The sequence below is a fragment of the Salmo salar genome, chromosome ssa01, assembly GCF_905237065.1.
Source record: "Salmo salar chromosome ssa01, Ssal_v3.1, whole genome shotgun sequence".
Taxonomy (NCBI): Eukaryota; Metazoa; Chordata; class Actinopteri; order Salmoniformes; family Salmonidae; genus Salmo; species Salmo salar.
Window position 1 is genome coordinate 16,187,685 of NC_059442.1, and position 26,021 is coordinate 16,213,705.

At 45.8% G+C, this 26,021-nt stretch overlaps 1 protein-coding gene across 1 annotated transcript in view; it reads right to left on the reverse strand.

Moving 5' to 3' along the window:
- LOC106566507 (lysophospholipid acyltransferase 2) overlaps nucleotides 1-26,021 on the reverse strand; it is an 88,877-nt gene that overhangs the window by 11,281 nt on the left and 51,575 nt on the right. Inside the window, exons 3-8 of the mRNA XM_014134629.2 lie at nucleotides 20,691-20,768; nucleotides 11,478-11,573; nucleotides 7,049-7,104; nucleotides 4,801-4,855; nucleotides 2,699-2,882; nucleotides 109-301 (exon numbers count right to left, since the gene is read on the reverse strand). Coding sequence (XP_013990104.1) covers nucleotides 109-301; nucleotides 2,699-2,882; nucleotides 4,801-4,855; nucleotides 7,049-7,104; nucleotides 11,478-11,573; nucleotides 20,691-20,768 — 662 coding nt within the window. The remainder of the gene's footprint in view (nucleotides 1-108; nucleotides 302-2,698; nucleotides 2,883-4,800; nucleotides 4,856-7,048; nucleotides 7,105-11,477; nucleotides 11,574-20,690; nucleotides 20,769-26,021) is intronic.

The window sequence follows — 26,021 nt, forward strand, 5'->3', positions numbered from 1 at the left end:
ACACCCACATTATTCTGCCCCAGCAGCCTTCAAATCCCAAATACTTCACATATGCATTCTTTTTTTACTTCAGATTTAGTCACAGGAATAATACTAAAGTGCACTCACACAGGGTCCAAATGAAGTAGTACTTGGGCCGGGTGGCCAACATGGAGAGGTACAGGTAGAGGACCTGGAGGATGAAGGGGGTAGAGGCGATGAACTTGTCGTCGATGGAGCGCTCCACCGGACAGAGCTTAGACACAGACAGGAAGATGGCCAGGGAGATGGCACAGGTACAAAGTTTGGAGATAATGTCATTCTGTGGGGGGAAAAACAGATATGAGATAAGACATAAAGGAGGTCATACATGTTTATAAGTCTTACGAAGCATTATAACCAGATAATGCATTACACCTGCAGGCTAGGGTTACCAAAAGGTAATTGCTTAAGTCCGTTTATAGTTTAGCAATTTTTTTCAATATGTGAAGATGTGAACTCGAAGTCGATAGAACCAAAAAAAGTTAAAGCGGTCTAAGGCACTGCATCTCAGTGCTAGAGGCGTCACTACAGACCCTGGTTAGATTCCAGGCTTTATCACAACCGGCCGTGATTGAGAGTCCCATAGGGCAGCGCACAAGTTGCCCAGCGTCGTCCGGGGTAGGCCGTCATTGTAAATAAGAATTTGTTCTTAACTGACTTGCCTAGTTAAATAAAGGTATACTAGCATCTGAAATATTAGCTTTGTGTTATGCAAGAAACTTCGGAAATAGAACCTAGAAACGCCTATGCCATTATGTACAACAGCAGGAGCTATTTGACAGCAGTAAATATTGAACGTGCTGTGTTGCAGCTTTTGTGTTTTGAAGAGACAAAGAAAAAGCATGGGTACAGCTCTGTTCAAGAGTAGCCTACAAGTCCCTTAAAACACCCTTTAGGCTGACAGAACACTCCATATTTGACACTGCTTATATTGTGTCCCTTCCCTGAATACCTTCGCCATAACAGTAGCTCACTGGAAAAGCTCAACACTCAATCTCCGGAATGGGATATCAATTATACTGTACACAAACATATACAGTGCCTTCGGAAAGTATTCAAACCGCTTCACTTTTCCCATATTTTGTTACGTTACAGCCTTATACTAAAATGGATTTAAAAAAAATTATAATCCTCAGCAATCTACACACAGACACACACAATACCCCATAATGACAAAGGAAAATAATTTTTTGGAAATGTTTGCAAATGTAGATTTTTTTACAGAAATACCTTATTTACATAAGTATTCAGACCCTTTGCTATGAGACTCCAAATTGAGCTCAGGTGCATCCTGTTTCCATTGATCATCCTTGAGATGTTTCTACAAATTGGGAGTCCACCGGTGGTAAATTCAATAGATTGGACATGATTTGGAAAGGCACACACACCTGTCTATATAAGGTCCCACAGTTGACAGTGCATGTCAGAACAAAAACCAAGCCATGAGGTCAAAGGAATTGTCCAGAGAGTTCAGAGACAGGATTGTGTCAAGGCACAGATCTGGGGAAGGGTACCAAAAAATGTCTGCAGCATTGAAGGTCCCCAAGAACACAGTGGCCTCATTCTTAAATGGAAGAAGTTTGGTACCACCAAGACTTCTTCCTAGAGCTGGCTGCCCGGCCAAACTGTGCAATCGGGGGAGAAGGGCCTTGGTCAGGGAGGTGACCAACAACCCAATGGTCACTCTGACAGAGCTCCATAGTTTCTCTGTGGAGATGGTTTTCCTTCTGGAAGGTTCTCCCAGCTCTGCAGCACTCCACCAAATCAGGCCTTTATGGTAGAGTGGCAAGACAGAAGCCACCCCCCAGTAAAAGGCACTTAACAGCTTGCTTGGAGTTTGCCAAAAGGCACCCAAATGACTCTAAGACCATGATAAACGAGATACTCTGGTGAAAACCAAGATTGGACTCTTTGGCCTGAATGCCAAGTGTCAGGGATCGAGGGAAAGTTGAACGGCGCAACGTACAGAGAGATCCTTGATGAAAACCTGCTCCAGAGCGCTCCAGACATCAGACTGGGGCGAAGGTTCATCTTCCAACAGGACAATGACCCTAAGCACACAGCCAAGACAATGCACGAGTGGCTTCGGGACAAGTCTCAGAATGTCGTTAAGTAGCCCAGCCAGAGCACGGACATGAACCCGATCGAACATCTCTGGAGAGACCTGAAAATAGCTGTGCAGCAACGTTTTTGTTTTGTCATTATGGGGCATTGTGTGAAGATTGATGTGAAAACAACAATTTAATCCATTTTATAATAAGGCTGTAACAAAATGTTGAAAAAGTGAAAGGGTCTGAATACTTTCCGAATGCACTGTATACAGTACATACACACACGGCCAATCCCCCGCCACGCCCAACCCCTAAGTACCATTTTCATCCAGAAAAAAACCCTGGAATACAAAAAAATAAAATAAAAATTGCTGACACCATTCAAACCAGTGAACTTTAAAGCCAATTATCTCTGAATCATCTCTTTGAAGATAGAATCCTTTAGTCCCAAGCTCGCCACTCACTCTGTTGGTAATGCTTATAAATTCTAATCATAACACTAAAAGTAGCAAATACCCCAGATCATGGTCCTTCTTTGTTCTAGATTCGTGAGGAATCAGCCAATAATTCTATTCTACCAAGTTACTCCTGACCAGTCTAACAATGAGAGACAGGCAGTGTGGTACCTTGGGCGAGGGCTCTGTGTGCTTGTACTTCCCGTTCTCTTTTCCATTGGTCTCTAGGTGGCGAGGCTGGTAGGCCGTGCCCTCGATGAAGGCCATGTAGTCATTGTAGGAGCAGGTGGGCCCAGCCAGGATGCCCATGAAGTTACAGTTGTAGCTCAGGTACTCTAGCAGACTGGGCATCCTCCTGGGGGAAGAGGACAAGACCAGAAAGAGATGTGAGACAGAGATGCTGCTGTTAGCAACTAGAGGGTCAAGCCGAGGATCGTCTCTATTGAGTCATGCTAAAAAAAACATGGACGCACTGCATCCCGTTCTCTGAGCACAAAGGAGATTTAACTAAAAACTCTAACATACCTTACAAATAACTTGACCCTTGTCTCATTCCTATCCATGTGCCTGTTAGCACAGTAAGCAGGGCTACGTTACCCCTACACTGCCTTGACCCTAGATTAGGAACACGTATCCCATGCCTCAGCACTTTTGTTGTAGCATTCTAGCATGGCCACACTAATTTTACTAGTAATTTACAATAATGTGTTCTTAACTGGCTTACTTAGTTAAATAAAAGGTTAAATATAAATACTGAATCGCCACCCAAGTAGAGCAGTAGAGCAACAAGAGTAGAGACTTGAGTTCCAAAACGCATACTAACTGTACTATTTGTGACGTAAATTGAGTATGTTGTATGCTTATTGGTCATAGTATGGATATAGTTAGTATGCCAAACATTTCTGGATGTCATACTACTAGTAATTTGTTATGATAACAAGCTAGCAAGAAGTTGCATAGCAACAGCATCAACTTCCGGTAGACAGGTGAAGTGCTAGCACACTCAACTGATAGGATACCATTCGTTTACAGTATACTAAAATTAACTAATAGTATGAAGTATATGCTCATTTTGTAGTATACAGGATGGGTATTCGAACTCAACTCTTCCCTCGGAGGACAAATTGTTGTAAATTCAGGCAGACGCAAAAAAAGTTTATGAAAATGTCTGGGGTGGTGGCTAGTGAGGACATGAAGATCAGAGCATTCATAAACTTTTGTAAAATGGATGGTTGCGGTGCTTATGGTTCTAGGAGCCGATTTGTAAAGAGGCTTTGTTACACTGGCAGCATTTACATCTGTGTAGCACTTTGGAGGGAGTGAGTTCAGCCTTTCCCTGCCAAGTGCAATCTGTTGAGTATGGTGGTGGAGGTACTGCAAGGTCAGGGGAACACACTGATTGCTAATTTCTCGCTTCCCTGGAGTTTCTCTCAAAGTGAGCAGCAAAGTCACAATGAGCAGCTAATGTCACATTTCTGTCCTTTGGCCAAGGGGTTGGCTAGGTTAAATTGTAGTTGAGCTGTTTTAGGTATATCAGCAGATTACAATATTATAACATATTTGTAACTGTGGCAATTCAACAACAAACAAAAAAATCTCACAACGTTAAATTAAATTCCTTTCACAAGGTAGGTTGGCGCTCCACTCCTTGGTCACTGCCAGCTTCTTCCTGATTACCCTGGTCACATGACACGGGATATACGTGCGGTTGCCATGCAACCGCTGGGAACCCTTTGGAGCAGGATACAAACTCCTTCAGAGCCTCTTTCACAGACTGTGAGAGGAGCGCTGGGGTGTTTAAGTCATAATAAATCGCTCTAATTGTTGTTAATACCAGGAACATTCTGTTCTCAGTAATTTCATGGGAAGAAAATGGAATAATTTAAGATTCCTCCAGACAATCATTTCCATCCTCTCGTCCTCTTTAGAAACAATTGTCCAGTTGAGGCCTACATTTTACAGGGTACCTACATGATCTTTCTGTGTTGATATCGTTATCAAATCAGAGTAGAAAAAAAAAAAACACATGTTTGACACAATGGGAAAGAGAGGGAAAGAAAGACAGGGAAGGAGAAGGAGTGAGAGAGAACCAAAAAAAGAGAGGAACAAAAAATGTCACTGAACAACAGAAACTATACACGTGACATGAGTACTAGCTCGCGGCTACCATGGAGGCTTTCCCAGTGACCACGTCCCACAGTAATACCTTTAGTATGGCAGTAGAACTATCTCTAGTCCAGCTGGGAGAATAAAAACATACCTGGGTCACATACCTTACAGCTAGGCATCTCTGACTGGGGGTCAGCTGCTCCTCCTTCCTCGCCAAACCTATGGGAACACAGAGTCTGGTCACATGACTACATCCAACCCATCCCCACCCCCCCTAAATACATTAAACTCCTAATACATTATGCAGTGACCTGGGACTGTCATGACTGCACGCAGATATCCAGAGTAAGTAAGAAGTGTGTGCATTTGAATTCTAAGAAAAATGTGCCGAAAAACCACCTTCCTAATATTGAGTTGACGCCATCTACCTCAGCCAGAGCTGCTAGCCACTGCTAGCTACCGTGAGAGGCGAGGAAGAGATGGGAGTAATGCTCTGTTTACCAGGCTGTCATTCAGCTGATAACCAGATTCAACTCCTTATCAACGTCCAACGCACCGAACACACAGCAAATCATGCCGACCCACCAAAAACACACACACGCAACCATTAAGGCCTGTACACTAGGACACTGTCACACAGGCCTACACCGCAGTTGACAACTAGGTCTAGTCTCAGCAGCTATCCTCTTCCATGTCAGTCGGCTCTAGAAGTGAGAGGTGAGGACCTACAGTTTAGTCAACATGTCATTGATAATGAGGTTACACCATAATAGGCTATACTTCCAGTATGTTGTCCACTACATAAGATACAGAAAAGCAGCCATAAACTCTTCCTTTTCATATGAATGCTGCAGACCGGAACAAACATACTATTCAACAGCAATAACTGACACTTTCCCAGTGGCCCCAAGGGCTGTGTGGCCTAATGGCCAGTCAAAACAGAGGTCAAAGGCCATCCCTGTGGTGAGAGGCAGGGTCAGGGGTCGTGGGTAACCGACCCAGTGATAATGGAGCCCGGAGTCAGCAGAGGACAGGGAGAAGGAGGGGCTTATTACATAACCTCATTACCATGCTAATTAAACACTGTTTACCATCTGTGGGGCAGCATGGGAATTCCAGCAAACATTAAAGGGATATATTTCTCTCCAAAATATAACAGACGTTTCAGACCTCAAGAGGTCAAATGAGGAGATGACTTCACACGACATATGTTGTGTAGATCTGGCCAATCCCAAATGAATGGGAAAATGGGCACTGTCTAATTTCATAATTCTAAATGTTACTTATCTTTCCATTTTACTTGGGTGTACACTTTTTCCAGTGATTACACTTTGGTCACGTAATACATGACATGTTTCCCTCTACAGAAGAACATGTAGCTCTTAATGTGACATCCCAACTAATCCCTTAATTAGTTACAGTGGCCTTTTGACTGCTTCTGGACGTCTAACACTGGCGTTCTACTTTATAAGACTTCAAAAGGACTACAGCTATGTAATTCCCAAACCACCGCACGCACACACACACACACTGTACTGCACTGCTGAGGGAGCTTACAAGTAAGCATTTCGCTGTACTGTTTATACCGGCTATAAACTGTGTATGTGACGAATAAACAGGGATTTGATTTGACACACACAGTATCTGACATTATGGATGATTTGGTGTAGGGGAAAGGCTTACAGAGGACCTTGGAGAGGGAGGGACAGAACATTTCTTGTTACATACGTGTTTACAATGCCACCCCTGCCTCCTCAACTGACTCCACTGTCAAAATTCCTCACCATACAAGCACTGGAGCATCAATTACTGCATTATGCAACCTGTCGACAGAGGTATTTATTGAGAGCACTAGTTGAAATGGTATGTTTTTCAATTCAAAAGGAATAAAACCAGATGAACGGGATATAAAGGGGGACTATATATTGTCTGCAAGGTGCCAAACGCATCAATCAAATGTATTTATAAAGCCCTTTTTACATCAGCAGATGTCACAAAGTGCTTATACAGAAACCCAGCCTAAAACACATATGGAAACTTGCCTACGAAAAAGGCCTAGCAGCTGAAACCAATAATACAATTTGATGTTCATATCCCCTCTGATGTCGTGAATCTGTTTTTGTTAAAAAGGGGATCGCAGATCTCTCTCACTATGCATAGAACGTGGTAGAGTTCCTGACTTCCCATGCTAGTTGTAGCTTTAGCTGGCTGGAAAAGAGGAAATTGAGAGCAGTTCATAAAACCACTGTAATTGTCTCCCTCTCTGTTGCTGCTTTCACCTCCCAGGCAACTGCCATGGCAGCCTTATCAATGACGTGTTCCATCACCATGATGGCTGAAGTCCTTAGCCACACACACACACACACACACACACACACACACACACACACACACACACACACCGTGTCTCACCGTCATGTATCTCAAACGCAAGGCTGGTGATCTTCTGAGTGATGACCATCATTGGCCTATAGGAGAGAACACAGGAGAGGAGAGTAACCAATCACATGAACTTATATCATCCCTGACTGCTTCTGCTCACCTACACTGTAGCTACCTTCTTCATTACATAATATATTAACATCCCATCTCCATCAGGGATATATTACTCATTACAAACTGGGTGGTTCGAGCCCTGAAAGCTGATTGGCTGACAGTCGTGTTATATCAGTATACATGTATTTTTACCGCTCTAATTACGTTGGTAACCAGTGTATAATAGCAATAAGGTACCACTGGGGTTTGCTAGCTAGCTAACGAAGAACAACAAAGAATATCTAGTTAACAGAAGAAAAGAAAGAGAAAATCAGGACAGAAGAAAAAGGATATCAAAGTGAAACAGTTCTCTAAAGACACAGGAGACAATAATACAAGAAACAACACTTCTGTAGCTTGTCAACTATGTGTCTGTCTATCCCTGTTCTCTCCTCTCTGCACAGGCCATACAAACGCTTCACACCGCGTGGCCGCTGCCACTCTAACCTGGTGGTCCCAGCGCGCACGACCCACGTGGAGTTACAGGTCTCCGGCAGCCTCTGGAACTGCCGGTCTGCAGCCAACAAGGCTGAGTTCATCTCAGCCTATGCTACCCTCCAGTCCCTAGACTTCCAGGCGCTGACGGAAAGATGGATTACCACAGATAACACTGCTACTCCTACTGCTCTCTCTTCGTCTGCCCACGTGTTCTCGCATACCCCTAGAGCATCGAGCCAGCGGGGTGGTGGCACTGGAATCCTCATCTCTCCCAAGTGGACATTCTCTCTTTCTCCCCTGACCCATCTGTCTATCTCCTCATTTGAATTACATGCTGTCACAGTTACCAGCCCTTTCAAGCTTAACATCCTTATCATTTATCGCCCTCCAGGTTCCCTTGGAGAGTTCATCAATGAGCTTGACGCCTTGATAAGTTCCTTTCCTGAAGATGGCTCACCTCTCACAGTTCTGGGTGACTTTAACCTCCCTACGTCTACCTTTGACTCATTCCTCTCTGCCTCCTTCTTTCCACTCCTCTCCTCTTTTGACCTCACCCTCTCACCTTCCCCCCCTACTCACAAGGCAGGCAATACGCTTGACCTCATCTTTACTAGATGCTGTTCTTCCACTAATCTCATTGCAACTCCCCTCCAAATCTCCGACCACTACCTTGTATCCTTTTCCCTCTTGCTCTCATCCAACACTTCTCACTCTGCCCCTACTCGGATGGTATTGCGCCGTCCCAACCTTTGCTCTCTCTCTCCGCTACTCTCTCCTCTTCCATCCTATCATCTCTTCCCTCTGCTCAAACCTTCTCCAACCTATCTCCTGATTCTGCCTCCTCAACCCTCCTCTCCTCCCTTTCTGCATCCTTTGATTTTCTCTGTCCCCTATCCTCCAGGCCGGCTCGGTCCTCCCCTCCTGCTCCGTGGCTCGACGACTCACTACGAGCTCACAGAACAGGGCTCCGGGCAGCCGAGCGGAAATGGAGGAAAACTCGCCTCCCCTGCGGACCTGGCATCCTTTCACTCCCTCCTCTCTACATTCTCCTCTTCTGTCTCTGCTGCTAAAGCCACTTTCTACCACTCTAAATTCCAAGCATCTGCCTCTAACCCTAGGAAGCTCTTTGCTACATTCTCCTCCCTCCTGAATCCTCCTACCCCTCCCCCCCCTCTGCGGATGACTTCGTCAACCATTTTGAAAAGAAGGTTGACGATATCCGATCCTCGTTTGCTAAGTCAAACGACACCGCTGGTCCTGCTCACACTGCCCTACCCTGTGCTTTGACCTCTTTCTCCCCTCTCTCTCCAGATGAAATCTCGCGTCTTGTGACGGCCGGCCGCCCAACAACCTGCCCACTTGACCCTATCCCCTCCTCTCTTCTCCAGACCATTTCCGGAGACATTCTCCCCTACCTCACCTCGCTCATCAACTCATCCTTGACCGCTGGCTACGTCCCTTCCGTCTTCAAGAGAGCGAGAGTTGCACCCCTTCTGAAAAAACCTACACTCGATCCCTCCGATGTCAACAACTACAGACCAGTATCCCTTCTTTCTTTTCTCTCCAAAACTCTTGAACGTGCCGTCCTTGGCCAGCTCTCCTGCTATCTCTCTCAGAATGACCTTCTTGATCCTAATCAGTCAGGTTTCAAGACTGGGCATTCAACTGAGACTGCTCTTCTCTGTGTCATGGAGGCTCTCCGCACTGCTAAAGCTAACTCTCTCTCCTCTGCTCTCATCCTTCTAGACCCATCTGCTGCCTTTGATACTGTGAACCATCAGATCCTCCTCTCCACCCTCTCCGAGTTGGGCATCTCCGGCGCGGCCCACGCTTGGATTGCGTCCTACCTGACAGGTCGCTTCTACCAGGTGGCGTGGCGAGAATCTGTCTCCGCACCATGCGCTCTCACCACTGGTGTCCCCCAGGGCTCTGTTCTAGGCCACTTGGCTCTGTCATATCCTCACATGGTCTCTCCTATCATTGCTATGCAGACGACACACAATTAATCTTCTCCTTTCCCCCTTCTGATAACCAGGCGGCGAATCGCATCTCTGCATGTCTGTCAGACATATCAGTGTGGATGACGGATCACCACCTCAAGCTGAACCTCGGCAAGACGGAGCTGCTCTTCCTCCCGGGGAAGGACTGCCCGTTCCATGATCTCGCCATCACGGTTGACAACTCCCTTGTGTCCTCCTCCCAGAGTGCTAAGAACCTTGGCGTGATCCTGGACAACACCCTGTCGTTCTCCACTAACATCAAGGCGGTGACCCGATCCTGTAGGTTCATGCTCCACAACATTCGCAGAGTACGACCCTGCCTCACACAGGAAGCGGCGCAGGTCCTAATCCAGGCACTTGTCATCTCCCGTCTGGATTACTGCAACTCGCTGTTGGCTGGGCTCCCTGCCTGTGCCATTAAACCCCTACAACTCATCCAGAACGCCGCAGCCCGTCTGGTGTTCAACCTTCCCAAGTTCTCTCACGTCACCCCGCTCCTCCGCTCTCTCCACTGGCTTCCAGTTGAAGCTCGCATCCGCTACAAGACCATGGTGATTGCCTACGGAGCTGTGAAGGGAACGGCACCTCCATACCTTCAGGCTCTGATCAGGCCCTACACCCAAACAAGGGCACTGCGTTCATCCACCTCTGGCCTGCTGGCCCCCCTACCTCTGAGGAAGCACAGTTCCCGCTCAGCCCAGTCAAAACTGTTCGCTGCTCTGACACCCCAATGGTGGAACAAGCTCCCTCACGACGCCAGGACAGCGGAGTCAATCACCACCTTCCGGAGACACCTGAAACCCCACCTCTTTAAGGAATACCTAGGATAGGATAAAGTAATCCTTCTCACCTCCCCCCCCTTAAAAGATTTAGATGCACTATTGTAAAGTGGTTGTTCCACTGGATATCATAAGGTGAATGCACCAATTTGTAAGTCGCTCTGGATAAGAGCGTCTGCTAAATGACTTAAATGTAAATGTAAATGTGGTATATGGCCAATATACCATGGCTAAGGGCTGTATCCAGGCACTCCACGTTGCGTCGTGCTTAAGAACAGCCCTTAGCCATGTTATTGGCCATATACCACAGCCACTCAGGCCTTATTGCTTAATTGACCATCATTCAGTGAAAGCACTGGGAGCACTACCGTAGCCAACACGCGTAACCATGTCCTGGTAATGGAAGACGTTCTTCCTGCTGCTATCTGTTAAGTCGGTGTATGCTTTTCTATACGCACTGAAGACAACATGAGTGTCAGGTACGTATACCACATGACAGAAGAACTGTGGGTTGAAATCTTAAAGACTATCCTTATAAAAATGGGAGTATTCATTAGCTATAGGTTGCACAGATAATCAGGTTAAAGTTGGTAGCATGTTAAAGCTGGTAGCAGATTACTATATTGCATGGAATAGATTGTGCCCTGACCGTCTAACCCAGGGAGAAAGTACAAAACAGCCTATTAGGTATGACTTGATGATAATCAAAAGAGGCAAAGAGGGAGGTCTGCACTTGTGATGCTGTGGCTCTCCTACTGGGGTTGCTCAGCAACTGAACACCCCCTGCCCTAGCACACGTGTTTGGTTGTCTGGTTCACCAGCAACCCTGGAGGAGGTGGAACTGAAGTCTTGATCAATGCACCCCAATGTACATTACAGTTAAGTGCATTGTAGTTGCTGGACTTATTGATTTACTCCACAGCTGGTTAATGTGGTACTAACAATACTTGGATAGTCATAGTGCAGGGGCATTCGACTCCAATTCTCGAGGACTGCCATGTCTGCTGGAATTCTCCGCTCCCTTCTCACTGATTAATTTGCATGTATGAATCAATGTCATTGAAAGTCAACACAACACCCAGAAGTTACCCGGTGAAGTCTGCAGAGTACATGCCATAGTCGAACACGTAAACCCGGGTGATCTGGCAGAAACTGAGGTAGCCCAGAGCCACGATGAAGCACAACCTGTAGAGATAGATAGAGAGATAGAGAGATAGAGAGAGAGAGAGAGAGAGAGAGAGAGAGAGAGAGAGAGAGAGAGAGAGAGAAGACAAGGTCAGTCTGAGGACAGCCACTTTCCAATGTCTATACTTGCATATCACATAGAATATATTCCCAATATATTGTTTCATACTAGGTAGTGTGACGACCCTCCCACTGTCTGCCGAATTCTCTCTTTGCTCTTGTTTTCCTTAATAGGATGTCGGTGGGTGGAGCCGGGAGGGTCGTCAGTGAAATGGGACACACCTGGCATCGGGTGTGTCCCAGGATAAATGCACCTCTTCTCCATTCATTGAGGAGACTCTCTCCATGCAGACACAGATTTCGGTTGTGGAATTTTTGTGGCTGTTTGTTTGTTTGCGTTGGTACCTTTCAACACCCCTCATTATCACATTTATGCATGCAACCACTCACTTACACTACTGATTACACACACACACACACGTTAATTACATTTAGTTTAGTTAAATAAATATATTTTGTTATTCCTTATCTCCACGTTGTCTCCTTTTTTGTTACGCACTTTGAGCCGGTTCGTGACAGTAGTATGTTAGTGCAGATTTACATCAGAACAGAGTCCGGTAGTCGCTGGTCATTTTTAAATGATCCACACTAGCCATCGATCACGTTGAACGCATCCAAGACACACACACGAAAAAGTACGTGAACCCTTTGGAATTACCTGGATTTCTGCATAAATTGGTCATCAGATCAAATTTGATCTTCATCTAAGTCACAACAATAGACAGTGTGCTTAAACTAATAACATACAAATTATTGTATTTGTCTATATTTAAACATTCACAGTGTAGGTTGGAAAAAGTATGTGAACCCCTAGGCTAAATGACTTTCCCAAAAGCTAATTGAAGTCAGCTAACCTGGAGTCCAATCAATGAGATGAGACTGAAGATGTTGGTTAGAGCTGCCTTGCCCTATTAAAAAAAAAATACACAAAATTTGACTTTGCTATTCACAAGAAGCATTGCCTGATGTGAACCATGCCTCGAACAAAAGAGATGCTACTCTTACTACTCTCCCTAGGAGTGGCCGCCCTGTAAAGATGACTGCAAGAGCACAGCGCAGAATGCTCAATGAGGTTAAGAAGAATCCTAGTGTCTCAGCTAAAGACTTACAGAACTCTCTGGAACATGCTAACAACTCTGACAAGTCTACAATGCGTAGAACACTAAACAATAATGGTTTTCATGGGAGGACACCACGGAAGAAGCCAATGCTGTCCAAAAAAACAGTGCTGCATGTCTGAAGTTTGCAAAAGTGAACCTGGATGTTCCACAGCACTACTGGCAAAATATTCTGTGGACAGATGAAACTACAGTTGAGTTGTTTGGAAGGAACACAACACTATGTGTGGAGAACAAAAAGACACAGCACACCAACATCAAAACCTCATCTCAACTGTAAAGTATGGTAGAGGGAGCATCATGGTTTGGGGCTGCTTTGCTGCCTCAGAGCCTGGACAGCTTGCTATCGTCGACGGAAAAATGAATTCCCAAGTTTATCAAGACATTTTGCAGGATAATGCTTGGCTATCTGTCCGCCAATTGAAGCTCAACAGAAGTTGGGTGATGCAACATGACAACAACCCAAAACACAGAAGTAAAATCAACAACAGAATGGCTTCAACAGAAGAAAACACGGCTTCTGGAGTGGCCCAGTCAGAGTCCTGACCTCAACCCGATTGAGATGCTGTGGCATGACCTCAAGAGAGCAGTTCACACCAGACATCCCAAGAATATTGCTGAACTGAAACAGTTTTATAAAGATGAATGGTCCAAAAATCCTCCTGACCGTTGTGCAGGTCTGATCCGCAACTACAGAAAACGTTTGGTTGAGGTTATTGCTGCCAAAGGAGGGTCAACCAGTTATTAAATCCAAGGGTTCCCATACTTTTTCCACCCTGCACTGTGAATGTTTATACAGTGTGTTCAATAGACATGAAAAAGGTATAATTGTGTGTGTGTGTTAGTTTAAGACACTGTGTCTATTGTTGTGACCGATGAAGATCAGATAGAATTTTATGACCGATTGATGTGGAAATCGAGGCATTTCCAAAGGGTTCACATAATTTTCCACTGTATGTGGAGTGAGTGAGTACTGAGAGCTGCTGGTACAAAGCAGACGCTGATTCAGCTAGCTGTAGCATCCATCTTGTTCTCCTCAACGGAAGGCATCTTGGACATCAGAAAGACTCAGCTAGCTGTAGCATCCATCTTGTTCTCCTCAACAGAAGGCATCGTGGACATCAGAAAGACTCAGCTAGCTGTAGCATCCATCTTGTTCTCCTCAACGGAAGGCATCTTGGACATCAGAAAGACTCAGCTAGCTGTAGCATCCATCTTGTTCTCCTCAACAGAAGGCATCGTGGACATCAGAAAGGCAGTCAGGCAAATCAACTAGTTTTTGTTAGAGATGAGGAAGATTTGGTGGTTTGTTTGCATTCAGTAAGATGGTCATCCATGGTTACATGGCCATGGTTCTTTGGAATAGGATTAAGTGTCTATATTAATTGAATGCATTTCATGATGAAGGGCAATGGTGGCCGAAACATCAAGCTTTTTAACTTTGCTTAAATATTACAATGAGTTTTTTTTAAATGTTGAGCGAGCGTTACACCTTTTGCTTCTCCCTTATGAAAAGCAGACTGCCACTGTACTTGAGATAAGCACTAAATCAGGACTAGTTTAAATCAATCATCGACCAGCTACGCCAAGTCAAATGCAGTGCTTCCATGCCAAGTATATAGTGTAGATCAGAAATCACAATCTGTGATCTATAAGAGGAACTTTTTATTTATTTATCGCAATGAGCTGAAAGAGGTTAAACACTTTCTGAGAAATAGAAACAAATGCCAGTGTTAATCCCACAGGACAGCAAACAGCTGCGTACACACGCGTATATATATGTGTGTCGTGCGCATGTTTGGGTCTACAGTCTACCCCAAAGGTTAGCGATATATTGAGATTCCAAGCAAGGCTCATGGTTATTGGTATTAGAAGAGGGGGAGGGGCAAGAACAGGCAGTGGGCACAATGGGCATCTCAGTGCTGTGTGCCCACACTTGGCATGGCAGCCTGGTGAGAGGGTGGCTGGCAGCCTGGACAGTGGACACTAATGTATTTCCTTGCATGGGAGAGTGAGAAGTTGAGATCACTACCATTGTCCTCACAGAAGTCTGAATCCTCCGAGCTCCCTTAATATCAAAGGCAGTCAGTCGGAAACACCCCCAGACATTGTTAAAGGCATTCTACCGTCACTCCCTAAATTAGCCCTCAAAGACAAGCAGACGACTAACACCTGAAACTGATTTCACCATTAAGCATCCTTTACTCTCCTATCCAACCATTTTCTGTTCTGACAAAACTATATATCCTATTTGTCAATTTCTATTTTCAGTAGCCCTACTTTTATAATTCATGGGATGTTTTATGACTGACACAGTAGCAGCAGTATTACACTAACAGGAAATGAGCAACATGTAGCAGGGGCGGCAGGTAGCCTAGTGGTTAGAGCGTTGGGCCAGTAACCGAAAGGTTGGTGGATCAAATCCCCGAGCTGACAAGATAAAAATCAGTCGTTCTGTCCCTGAACAAGGCAGTTAACCCACTGTTCCTTGACCTTCATTGTAAATAAGAATGTGTTCTTAACGGACTTGCCTACTTAAATAAAAAGGTAAAAAAAACATGGAGTAGGCCCATACGGGACACGCTCTTCCTGATGTAATCTGCAGTAACTGAAGCATGGGTCTAAAGTAGACTGCCTCCCCACTGAGGGACGGCCTCAGACGGGGCAACTTGACGACTTAACCCCCTGGGAGGCCCAGATAAGTGGCAAAAGACAAGCAGCAAGATAATGAAAATCACTAGAGGTGAATAAATACAGGAATTCTGACTACACACTACACTGCCAACATATCTGTGACCACATGCTACTCTATTCATCTCTCTGCATGAGAGAGTAAACAATATTTGATGCTTGACACTCCTCTCACACACATAAAACGACCCTGAATGACACGAACAAACACGCAAACCAGAGCACACACACACCGTGTATGTACATTCGTACACCATACAGACACACATCCTGGATGAAAACATTTATTTACAAAAACAAATCAAAAGTCTGTTCTTAAAACCAAACTCTGGTCTGAATCGTCCTACACTGTGACACATAGGACCGGTGACTGATTGGATGCATCAGCTGAGGACGGTGTGATCCCTCCTCCTCACGTCACAACTCAATCATACTGACAGCTAGCCTGGGTGGGACCTTGTAACCATTGACAGTGGAGTTTGTGTTGAGGTCCGGTATATTGTGTTACATATTTGGTGTAAGGTGTGTGGTTGTATGGCCAGGTGGGGTATTAAGGATTGGTGTTTTGTGGTCAGATTTGGGATAGTGTTAAGGTTATGTCATGGGAACTGTCACTGCATTATCAGTGCTGTGCTCAGGTTTAGTGCCTTCATGGTTAGGCTAATGGCGGATATCATTGCGTGTTTAGGTTTGGTGTAGTAAGGGTCAGTGTTATCATATTAGCATTCAGGTTTATTGTTAAGTTTCAGGTCCAAGGTGGAATGCAGGGCTCCTTGCCAGCCCAGCGCAGCATTAAACATCACCAGGCCAGATTGAAGTGGCCCACGGCCCAGAGAGAGCAAGAGGAACAAATCAATGCTGAATCAATGGGCTTAATTCATTCCAGCAGCTCCAAGATGGGGGTTTCTAAAGACTATTGGGCTTATTTAGCATTTACTGTATTAGCCTACGTCTAGGCCTATGTACTTCAAACAATCACTGAATACAAAAACTCCACCCATCTGCAGTGACCATTCCACTCCCATTACCCCTGTTTGTGTTGCTCTCCTGAGGAACATTTGCAAGACCAGAGTCATCGTCGAGTTGCCATGCGACGCGTCCAACTGCAGAACCAGCCAACTGTCCACTCAGTCACGGGGCAGACGTGTCTCGGAGGTGACGCTTTTATTAGTGCCATTTCAACCGGCGGGGAACAAAAAGCCAACCTGTTGCTCGTGTTTCCAGCCAATGAGCTGGCAGCGAGCCTCGGCCCAAAGCACTTAGCATTCCCGAGCAGTGCGTTAGCTTGCCTGGACCTCCGCCGCCTCCCGATGCCCCAACCCACGATTAATCATGCCTCATAACCCCTCCAATTACCCTAATATAATAGGACAGAAATCAGGGCAATTTGCTGCAGAGTGCATAATATACCCATGTGTGGGAAAATGGGCCTTTTTCTGTTGCCAGGCAGCAGGTAGGTTGGTTATGTAATTTCTTTCACAGGCCTCGCCACACAAAGGGACAGTGGTTCAGGCTTCAATAGCAACATGGTATGAATAACACAGCCTTTCATGTGAGCACTCTTTATCACCGTGTCCTTCACTCGCTTTGTCACCTCTCCCTCTCGATCGCTTACACTCCCTCTATTGTCAGGTTCTCCATTTCAAAGTCTCTGTTATCTGAATGGAGGTTTGAATCAGTAGCTCTCCAGACGTTCTGCATATACACCGTTTCCAGTTATAGACTTAATGCATTATCAGCAAAACACTTTTGGGATTCATTAAATACATGTCAATCCTCAGCTAAAAATAAATGCAAAGTACATTCATACAAACGGTCCATCTCCCCTTCCACAAGTCAGTGGGTTATAAACTGACTGCTCTAGTCCAGTATTTCTCAAGTGTGTTGTGGATAGAAATGAGGTCTTTTCATCCATCAAGCAGGTGGCGCTATTTGCACAGCAGGCAGAGAGAGCGGAGGACAACATCTCTAGAACATTGGCCGACCTTTCTCCAGGCACATTCAACAGGTGAATGAACAGACAAGTTGAACATTACCCAGGAGAAAATAGAGCTGCTGTCGCAACAGCAACTGAATGACAAGTCTATGTGTGTAGCCTAGCACCAAACAGAGTGTGTGTGTGTAGCCTAGCACCAAACAGAGTGTGTGTGTGTAGCCTAGCACCAAACAGAGTGTGTGTGTGTAGCCTAGCACCAAACAGAGTGTGTGTGTGTAGCCTAGCACCAAACAGAGTGTGTGTGTGTAGCCTAGCACCAAACAGAGTGTGTGTGTGTAGCCTAGCACCAAACAGAGTGTGTGTGTGTAGCCTAGCACCAAACAGAGTGTGTGTGTGTAGCCTAGCACCAAACAGAGTGTGTGTGTGTAGCCTAGCACCAAACAGAGTGTGTGTGTGTAGCCTAGCACCAAACAGAGTGTGTGTGAATAACAATACCCACATGCAGTTGACTTCTTCCTTCACCAAAACATTCATTGACACCCTTACATTTCTATCCAATTTCATTGGTCACATACTTAGCAGATGTTATTGCGGGTGTAGTGAAATGCTTGTTAAACAATGGCCATAACTATATGTATATGACAATAGTTGAAAATATAGTGTTGTACTTTGCACATTGAGGAGCTAGGCTACTCCATTAACGTGGTTTTCAGAGGAAGTGCAGTCAGGGGATTGGGGACGGTTGTATATGCATGTTTGTTCTGCTCCATTTGAAGTCTATAGGAGATGGATTTGCTCTCGTGGGGCTTGCTAGCATTCCCAGCACCAGCCTCCACTGGGTTTAATGCTTCCCAGGAAATTCCATTATAATCTGCCTGGTGAGGTGTCTGGACAAAGGCAGCAGGATGGAGGTGAAGAGGGAGATCGATATGAAGGAGGAAGGGATGAGTAAGCAGAGAGAGATGGAGGGAGGGATGACTGAGGAGAGCGATTGAGAAGGAGATAGAGGAGAGAGAGTTGATATTGTAAATAATGCAGTCTACTTCCTCTCTACATACTTTATTAGAGAAACTGTAACCTTGTCTATCCTCCTGAGCTCAGTCTCCTCCTGAGCTCAGTCTCCTCCTGAGCTCAGTCTCCTCCTGAACTCAGTCTCCTCCTGAACTCAGTCTCCTCCTGAACTCAGTCTCCTCCTGAACTCAGTCTCCTCCTGAACTCAGTCTCCTCCTGAACTCAGTCTCCTCCTGAACTCAGTCTCCTCCTGAACTCAGTCTCCTCCTGAACTCAGTCTCCTCCTGAACTCAGTCTTCTTTCCTCTCACCCCCTCAGTCTTTAGCTACTTCCAATTTTGCCCGTCTCTTTTAGTCAACCAGACTTTGCGTTACCACTCCTCTCAGCCCTGAAGCAAACACTTAAGATGTTGATGAGAAAGATAGAGGAGAGAGAAATGCCAGCCCTAGGAAGGGTGCATCACGTCTTGCCAGGCTTCGTTCCCTATACTCGACTTGAGTGGGTTGAGTCACTGACGTTCTCTATTTATTTATGCATTTTTTATTTATTTAACTAGGCAAGTCAGTTAAGAACAAATTCTTATTTTCAATGACGGCCTACAGGGGAACAGTGGGTTAACTACTTTGTCAGCGCGGGGATTCGATTTTGCAACCTTTCGGTTACTGGCCCAACGCTCTAACCACTAGGCTACCTGCCGCCCCTTCATTCATCTTCCTGTCCAGTGTTGCCCCCCCCCTCAGGCTTGTGTGGTGGGGGAGATCTTCATAGGCTACACTCAGCCTTGTCTCAGGGTAGTAAGTTGGCCATGTACTCTTGATATCCCTCTGGTGGTGTGGGAGCGGTGCTTTTGCAAAGTGGGTGGGGTTATATCCTGCCTGGTTGGCCCTGTCCCAGGGTATTGTCGGACGGGGCCACAATGTCCCTCGACAACCCCATCTCAGATAAAAATGTTCTCCGGCACACTTAACTTTTTTGAGAAAAATCGTTATAATTTCATTCACATAGGTGGTCTCCACTGAGCCATTTACTCCCCATAACCAGTTTCACTCTAAGTAGGGCAGACTTCAAGCTGAAAATGTAGAGCTCGTCTCAATTGATTTCAGTGTTTGACCTCAGCCATAGTAATCAAGCAGTAGTGATACTACATGAAACTGTACACATACGGAAAGTTCACAGACCTATAAAAATACCTGTTATGGTAATGACGGGCTAAGTCAATTCAAAAGGTTTGTGGGTTCTAATAGACAAAAGCATCTGCAAGCTCAGCACCCACGTGACCAAGTTAAAGCTCAACCCACTCCACAAAAGGTTGAGTAAGGCAAACGCTGAGGCTGAACTTCACAACCAGGACCTGCTTTGAGGTGTGGTCCAATCAATCTCAGCTTGGATGACCGCCACATTCCTCAGCTTCCTAGTACCTCACAGCAACACTGACCTGGAATACCAGGAAATTAAAAAGGAAGAAAATATTTCCATGAAAAACACCTCAGCTGCTGTTAAATTGAGGGCTTTGTTTGTTTTGAAATGTCATCTCTGAATACGATTAAAGTGGACGGTTACCGAGTGCACAATTATGGAGTGGACACTTACTGAGCATATTACAATTAGGGCCCTCTATTGTACTGCTGCGGTCATCGTGATGGATATTGGAGCTGGGGTATTTTTAAAACCTTCCCTTAGGAGAGAGCTTTCACTTCTTTCCACACCTGACCTCATAGCCTTGTCCCTCCGTAAAAATAACCACAGAAGGTGGCTGGGGGGGGGGGGATAGCTGGCTGAATGGCTCAGACTGTTTGGAGGGAGGGGTGGGGGCATGGACACAGATGGGCGCCTGAGGGGTAGTGCCATCACCATCAGGAGTCTAGGCTCTTCAGCGCCAACAGAACAACGCTCTGCAACCTGAACTAAAACAATCATGGTGAACCAAGGCCAGTCTCCTTCTTCATATATATTGATATTACACTTAATCAAAATCCTGTTAAAGATGAATTGCAACAGCTGGGCACAAGGCCAAGTCCTTCCTGTTGCTGGGTAGAACATCCTGGAACACCACTCTAAAAAGGCCAATAACCTTCCAAATGCAGTTCAATTCAATTCATTAGCCTTGTGACAAGATGGACTACGTCAGTATAGAGTGTTATTGATTTGTCTTCTGGAAGCAATGCTTTATGCAAAGCCACAACGTCATGTGTTGGCATTACGTGTTCACTGGAGACTTGATTCAGACAATCTTGGACTTGTTCACAGCATGCTGCCAGTGAATGAGCAGTTTACTTCACATTAAATAGAAACATGACTCACTTGTGCATGTGCTCCAGCCCAGCGAACATCATGATACTGTAGGTCAGGCCACTCTGGACCAGGAAATGTAAGGCGTACCTGTTGAGAAAAACAAACGACAAGGGGTCAGATCTCTCTCTCCCTCTCTACCACCACCACCACCTCTCTCCCTTCCCTTCCCTTTTCATTCCATATTGAGGAAAAACATTTCTGAAGGTGGCAAATAAATATCTAGTGCCATGGAGAGGGAAAGTAGTGTTGGAATGAATCCAGGCAGAGCAGCACTCTGGGACAGTTTCTCACCAGAACTAGGGCCATACAGGAATAAGAAAGTTTAGCGTGACTATAGATAGTGAAAAGTTACTCCTTATAGACGGGTTGGTTGTTTATCAACAAGAGCAATGCATGTGCAACTATGGGGCAAAATCAACGTGGCTTAGATTGTAGACAACATGTAAACTATATTTCGTCTCCAATGTTTATTGAAAACATGAAAACATTTGCACAATGAGCACTTGTCTCAAATACATCGTTAGTTGTATGTTAGCTAGACAATTGAGCCATATTAGCATAGACATGACATCAGTCAAAACAAGATACGGTTTCAAGATAAAACTTGATGAAATTAGCCACCTACGATTCCCCACATGGGAGCTTCTTGTCATTGTATCTATCGCTGCTAGCCATCACAACAGACTTCTGCTCCATTGAAGCATTGTTTTCATGACGTTATCAGCTAACCCGTCCTTATCCGCAGCCCTGAGATCTCTGTACCATGTTATGTCTCCATCTCTGAGGACTGACTGACTCTGTGGGCTCTCATCACCACCACAACCACAACCATCACCACCGACAGACTGTGCACTTTCAAGGGCGTGATGAACCAACATGTTCCCGAAGGTGAGATGACAGTATATTAGTGTGTTACCAACACAACAGCAGGGGGTACCTCCGAAACTATCATGGGGACTGTCAATTTATCCAAGGTGTACTGCCATTGGATAGCACCAACTACCATATATACTGTAGTATGTAGTATGGTCAGGTCACATGGGCATTTAAGAGGGCTGGTAGTCCCATAGAAAGATGGAGTACATTTTTACCTCCTGTGGTGGTTACCACTAATAATACACAGGCCTGTTCATATGATAGTGTTAGCTTCTCTGGTATTCTGTCAACATGTCAGCCAGGAGAGGTGCAGGACAAAGGAAGGCCCGAAGGGCTGAATCTTGATAAAGTCCAACTTGGGAAAAAGAACACTGATGTCTGATATAGCCCCATGATGAATGCATGATAAACACACAGCTAGAGGTGTGTTCTGGAGGACGGGATTCAAAAAGGGCCTTTTTCTCCCCTCTATCTACGGACTGGTGGATGATTTGAGGGCAGATAACTAAGTCTAACCATGCTGTACTCAAGGACACGTCTACTTTGTTTCTGCCTCTAGGCTCCAACTAGCCTACAGCTATCCTCTGTCCCTTCTGCAACACTGGAGATGTACTTCACCTAAGGAACTCCAACTCTCCAGAAAGATATGGGGGGGAAAAAGAGGGTATGTGATGGACAAATACATCCACAGTAGGGATGGACGATAGAGGTAAGCATATCGGAATCGGCCAATATTTGCTAAAAATGCCAACATCGGCCGGATGTTTAGTTCAACGCTGATGTGCAATTCCGACGTCAAAGCTGACGTGCATACCTATATAACGTAGGTAGATGTAATGACGCCACGCGAAATGTAATGCTACACGTGCAACACAGCATTCCTAACCTAGCCCACAGTGTTGATGGAGTAGTCAACAAGTCAAGCAGTCATTTGAAAGAGTAAGATATTTTCAGCGAGACAACTCAAAGGCGAAATCCATTAAAAACGCCAAGATAATGGAATTCATTGCCCTTGACAATCAACCATTCCCTGTCGTGGGTGATGTTGGCTTTCGCCAACTGGTCGAGCACCTACCAAGTAGGCGCTATTTTTCAGATGTTGCCCTACTGGAGTTACACAGTAATAGTGTCACTGCTAAAAAAAAAAAAAAAAATGTAAACACTGTCACTGCTATTAGCTTCACTGCTGACATTTGGACCAGCGATATCTGCCCCATGAGCATGCTGAGTCTGACAACACAGTGGGTCAACACAGATTTCATATTGAAGTCGTATTGCATGTTCATGAATGTGCTGGTTGTCATACTGCTGCTGCCATTTCAATGGCATTTGAGAACATGAACACACTAGCTAGCTCCATTTAAACTACTGACTGGAGAAATAAGCTCATCAACTGCGCCTGCAGCAGACGTGAAAGCCTCTGTCATGGCATTAAAACACCTGCTCAACAAAGCGAGTCGGTTGCATTCTCTTTACTGTGTCGCCACCATGCTCGATGCTATGTACAAGGACCGCTACTTCGATGCAGACAAGAAACAGGGTTTATGTGAAATGTTACATACACAGCTGGACAAGATGGAAACGGACACAGTGACAGTGCACACCGACAAAGAGAGGCAACGGACAGACCGAGCTGAAACTTCACTGCTTGACGTGATGAAATCCTGGTTGAGACTGAAACAACGAAACAGCACAGCAAGTGAAAGAAATAGGTTTTGATTATGTTTTCCTGGTAATGGGGACATATGTGAATCACCCAAACAAATATTTTTGGTCTGTGTAACTTTTATTTTTCTAGGCAAGTCAGTTAAGAACAAATTCTTATTTACAAATGACGGCCTACCCCGGCCAAACTCGGACGACCCTGAGCCAATTGTGCGCAGTCCAATGGGACTCCCAAACACGGCCAGATGTGATACAGCCTGGATTCGAACCAGGGACTGTCATGATGCCTCTTGAACTGAGATGCAGTGCCTTACACCACTGCGTCCATGTGCGTTAACTATTTAACTGTACTAGAATGCTTAAAAGTTAACATTTACAGGTATCGTTTATTTTGGCAAGGAAAATATTGGATATCAGTATGTGCCAAAAACTGTCATTTCGGTGCATCACTAATCCACAGCAGTAAGATGGTGATGGACAAATATATCTACAGTACACAGCAGCATGGTGGACAAATATCCAAATACACTCAGCAAAAAAAGAAACGTCCCTTTGTCAGGACCCCGTCTTTCAAAGAATTCATAAAAATCCAAACAACTTCACAGATCTTCATTGTAAAGGGTTTAAACACTGTTTCCCATGCTTGTTCAATGACCCATAAACAATTAATGAACATGCACCTGTGGAACGGTCGTTAAGACACTAAGCTTACGGACGGTAGGCAATTAAGGTCACAGTTGTGGAATTTAGGACACTAAAGACGCCTTTATACTGACTGAAAAACACCAAAAGAAAGATGCCCAGGGTCCCTGCTCATCTGCGTGAACGTGCCTTAGGCATGCTGCGAGGAGGCATGAGTACTGCAGATGTGGCCAGGGCAATAAATTGCAATGTCCATACTGTCAGACACCTAAGACAGAGCTACAGGGAGACAGGACGGACAGCTGATCGTCCTCGCAGTGGCAGACCACGTGTAACACCAGCACAGGATCGGTACATCCGAACATCACACCTGCGGGACAGGTACAGGATGGCAACAACAACTGCCCGAGTTACACCAGGAACGCACAATCCCTCCAGTGCTCAGACTGTCCGCAATAGGCTGAGAGGGACTGGAGCGAGGGCTTGTAGGCCTGTTGTAAGGCAGGTTCTCACCAGCAACACCGTCGCTGGACCAGACAGGATTGTCAAAAATTGCTCTTCACTGACAAATCCCGGTTTTGTCTCACCAGGGGTGATGGTCAGATTCGCATTTATCGTCGAAGGAATGGGCATTACACCAAGGCCTGTACTCTGGAGCGGGATCGATTTGGAGGGTCCGTCATGGTCTGGGGTGGTGTGTCACAGCATCATCGGACTGAGCTTGTTGTCATTGCAGATAATCTCAACGCTGTGCGTTACATTGAAGACATCCTCCTCCCTCATGTGGTACCCTTCCTGCAGGCTCATCCTGATATGACAATGCCACCAGCCATACTGCTCGTTCTGTGCGTGATTTCCTGCAAGACAGGAATGTCAGTGTTCTGCCATGGCCAGCGAAGAGCCCGGATCTCAATCCCATTGAGCACGTCTGGGACCTGTTGCATCGGCGGGTGAGGGCTAGGGCCATTCCCCCCCAGAAATGTGTGGGAACTTGCAGGTGCCTTGGTGGAAGAGTGGGGTAACATCTCACAGCAATAACTGGCAAATCTGGTGCAGTCCATGAGGAGGAGATGCACTGCAGTACTTAATGCAGCTGGTGGCCACACATTTACGTCATTTAGGAGACGCTCTTATCCAGAGCGACTTACAAATTGGTGGATTCACCTTATGATACCCAGTGGAACAACCACTTACAATAGTACATCTATATCTTTTTTGGGGGGGGGTTAGAAGGATGACTTTATCCTATCCCAGGTATTCCTTAAAGAGGTGGGGTTTCAGGTGTCTACGGAAGGTGGTGATTGACTCCGCTGTCCTGGCGTCGTGAGGGAGCTTGTTCCACCATGTGACGTGAGAAAACTTGGGAAGGTTGAACACCAGACGGGCTGTGGCGTTCTGGATGAGTTGTAGGGGTTTAATGGCACAGGCAGGGAGCCCCGCCAACAGGGAGTTGCAGTAATCCTGACGGGAAATGACAAGTGCCTGGATTAGGACCTGCGCCGCTTCCTGTGTAAGGCAGGGTTGTACTCTGCGAATGTTGTATAGCATGAACCTACAGGATCGGGTCACCGCCTTGATGTTAGCTGAGAACGACAGGGTGTTGTCCAGGGTCACGCCGAGGCTTTTAGCACTCTGGGAGGAGGACACAATGGAGTTGTCCACCGTGATGGCGAGATCATGGAAAGGGCAGTCCTTCCCCGGGAGGAAGAGCAGCTCCGTCTTGCCGAGGTTCAGCTTGAGGTGGTGATCCGTCATCCACACTGATATGTCTGCCAGACATGCAGAGATGCGATTCGCCACCTGGTTATCAGAAGGGGGAAAGGAGAAGATTAATTGTGTGTCGTCTGCGTAGCAATGATAGGAGAGACCACGTGAGGATATGACAGAGCCAAGTGACTTGGTGTATAGTGAGAATAGGAGAGGGCCTAGAACTGAGCCCTGGGGGACACCAGTGGTGAGAGCACGTGGTGCGGAGACGGATTCTCGCCACGCCACCTGGTAGGAGCGACCTGTCAGGTAGGACGCAATCCAAGAGTGAGCCGGGCCGGAGATACCCAACTCGGAGAGGGTGGAGAGGAGGATCTGATGGTTCACAGTATCAAAGGCAGCAGATAGGTCTAGAAGGATGAGAGCAGAGGAGAGAGAGTTAGCTTTAGC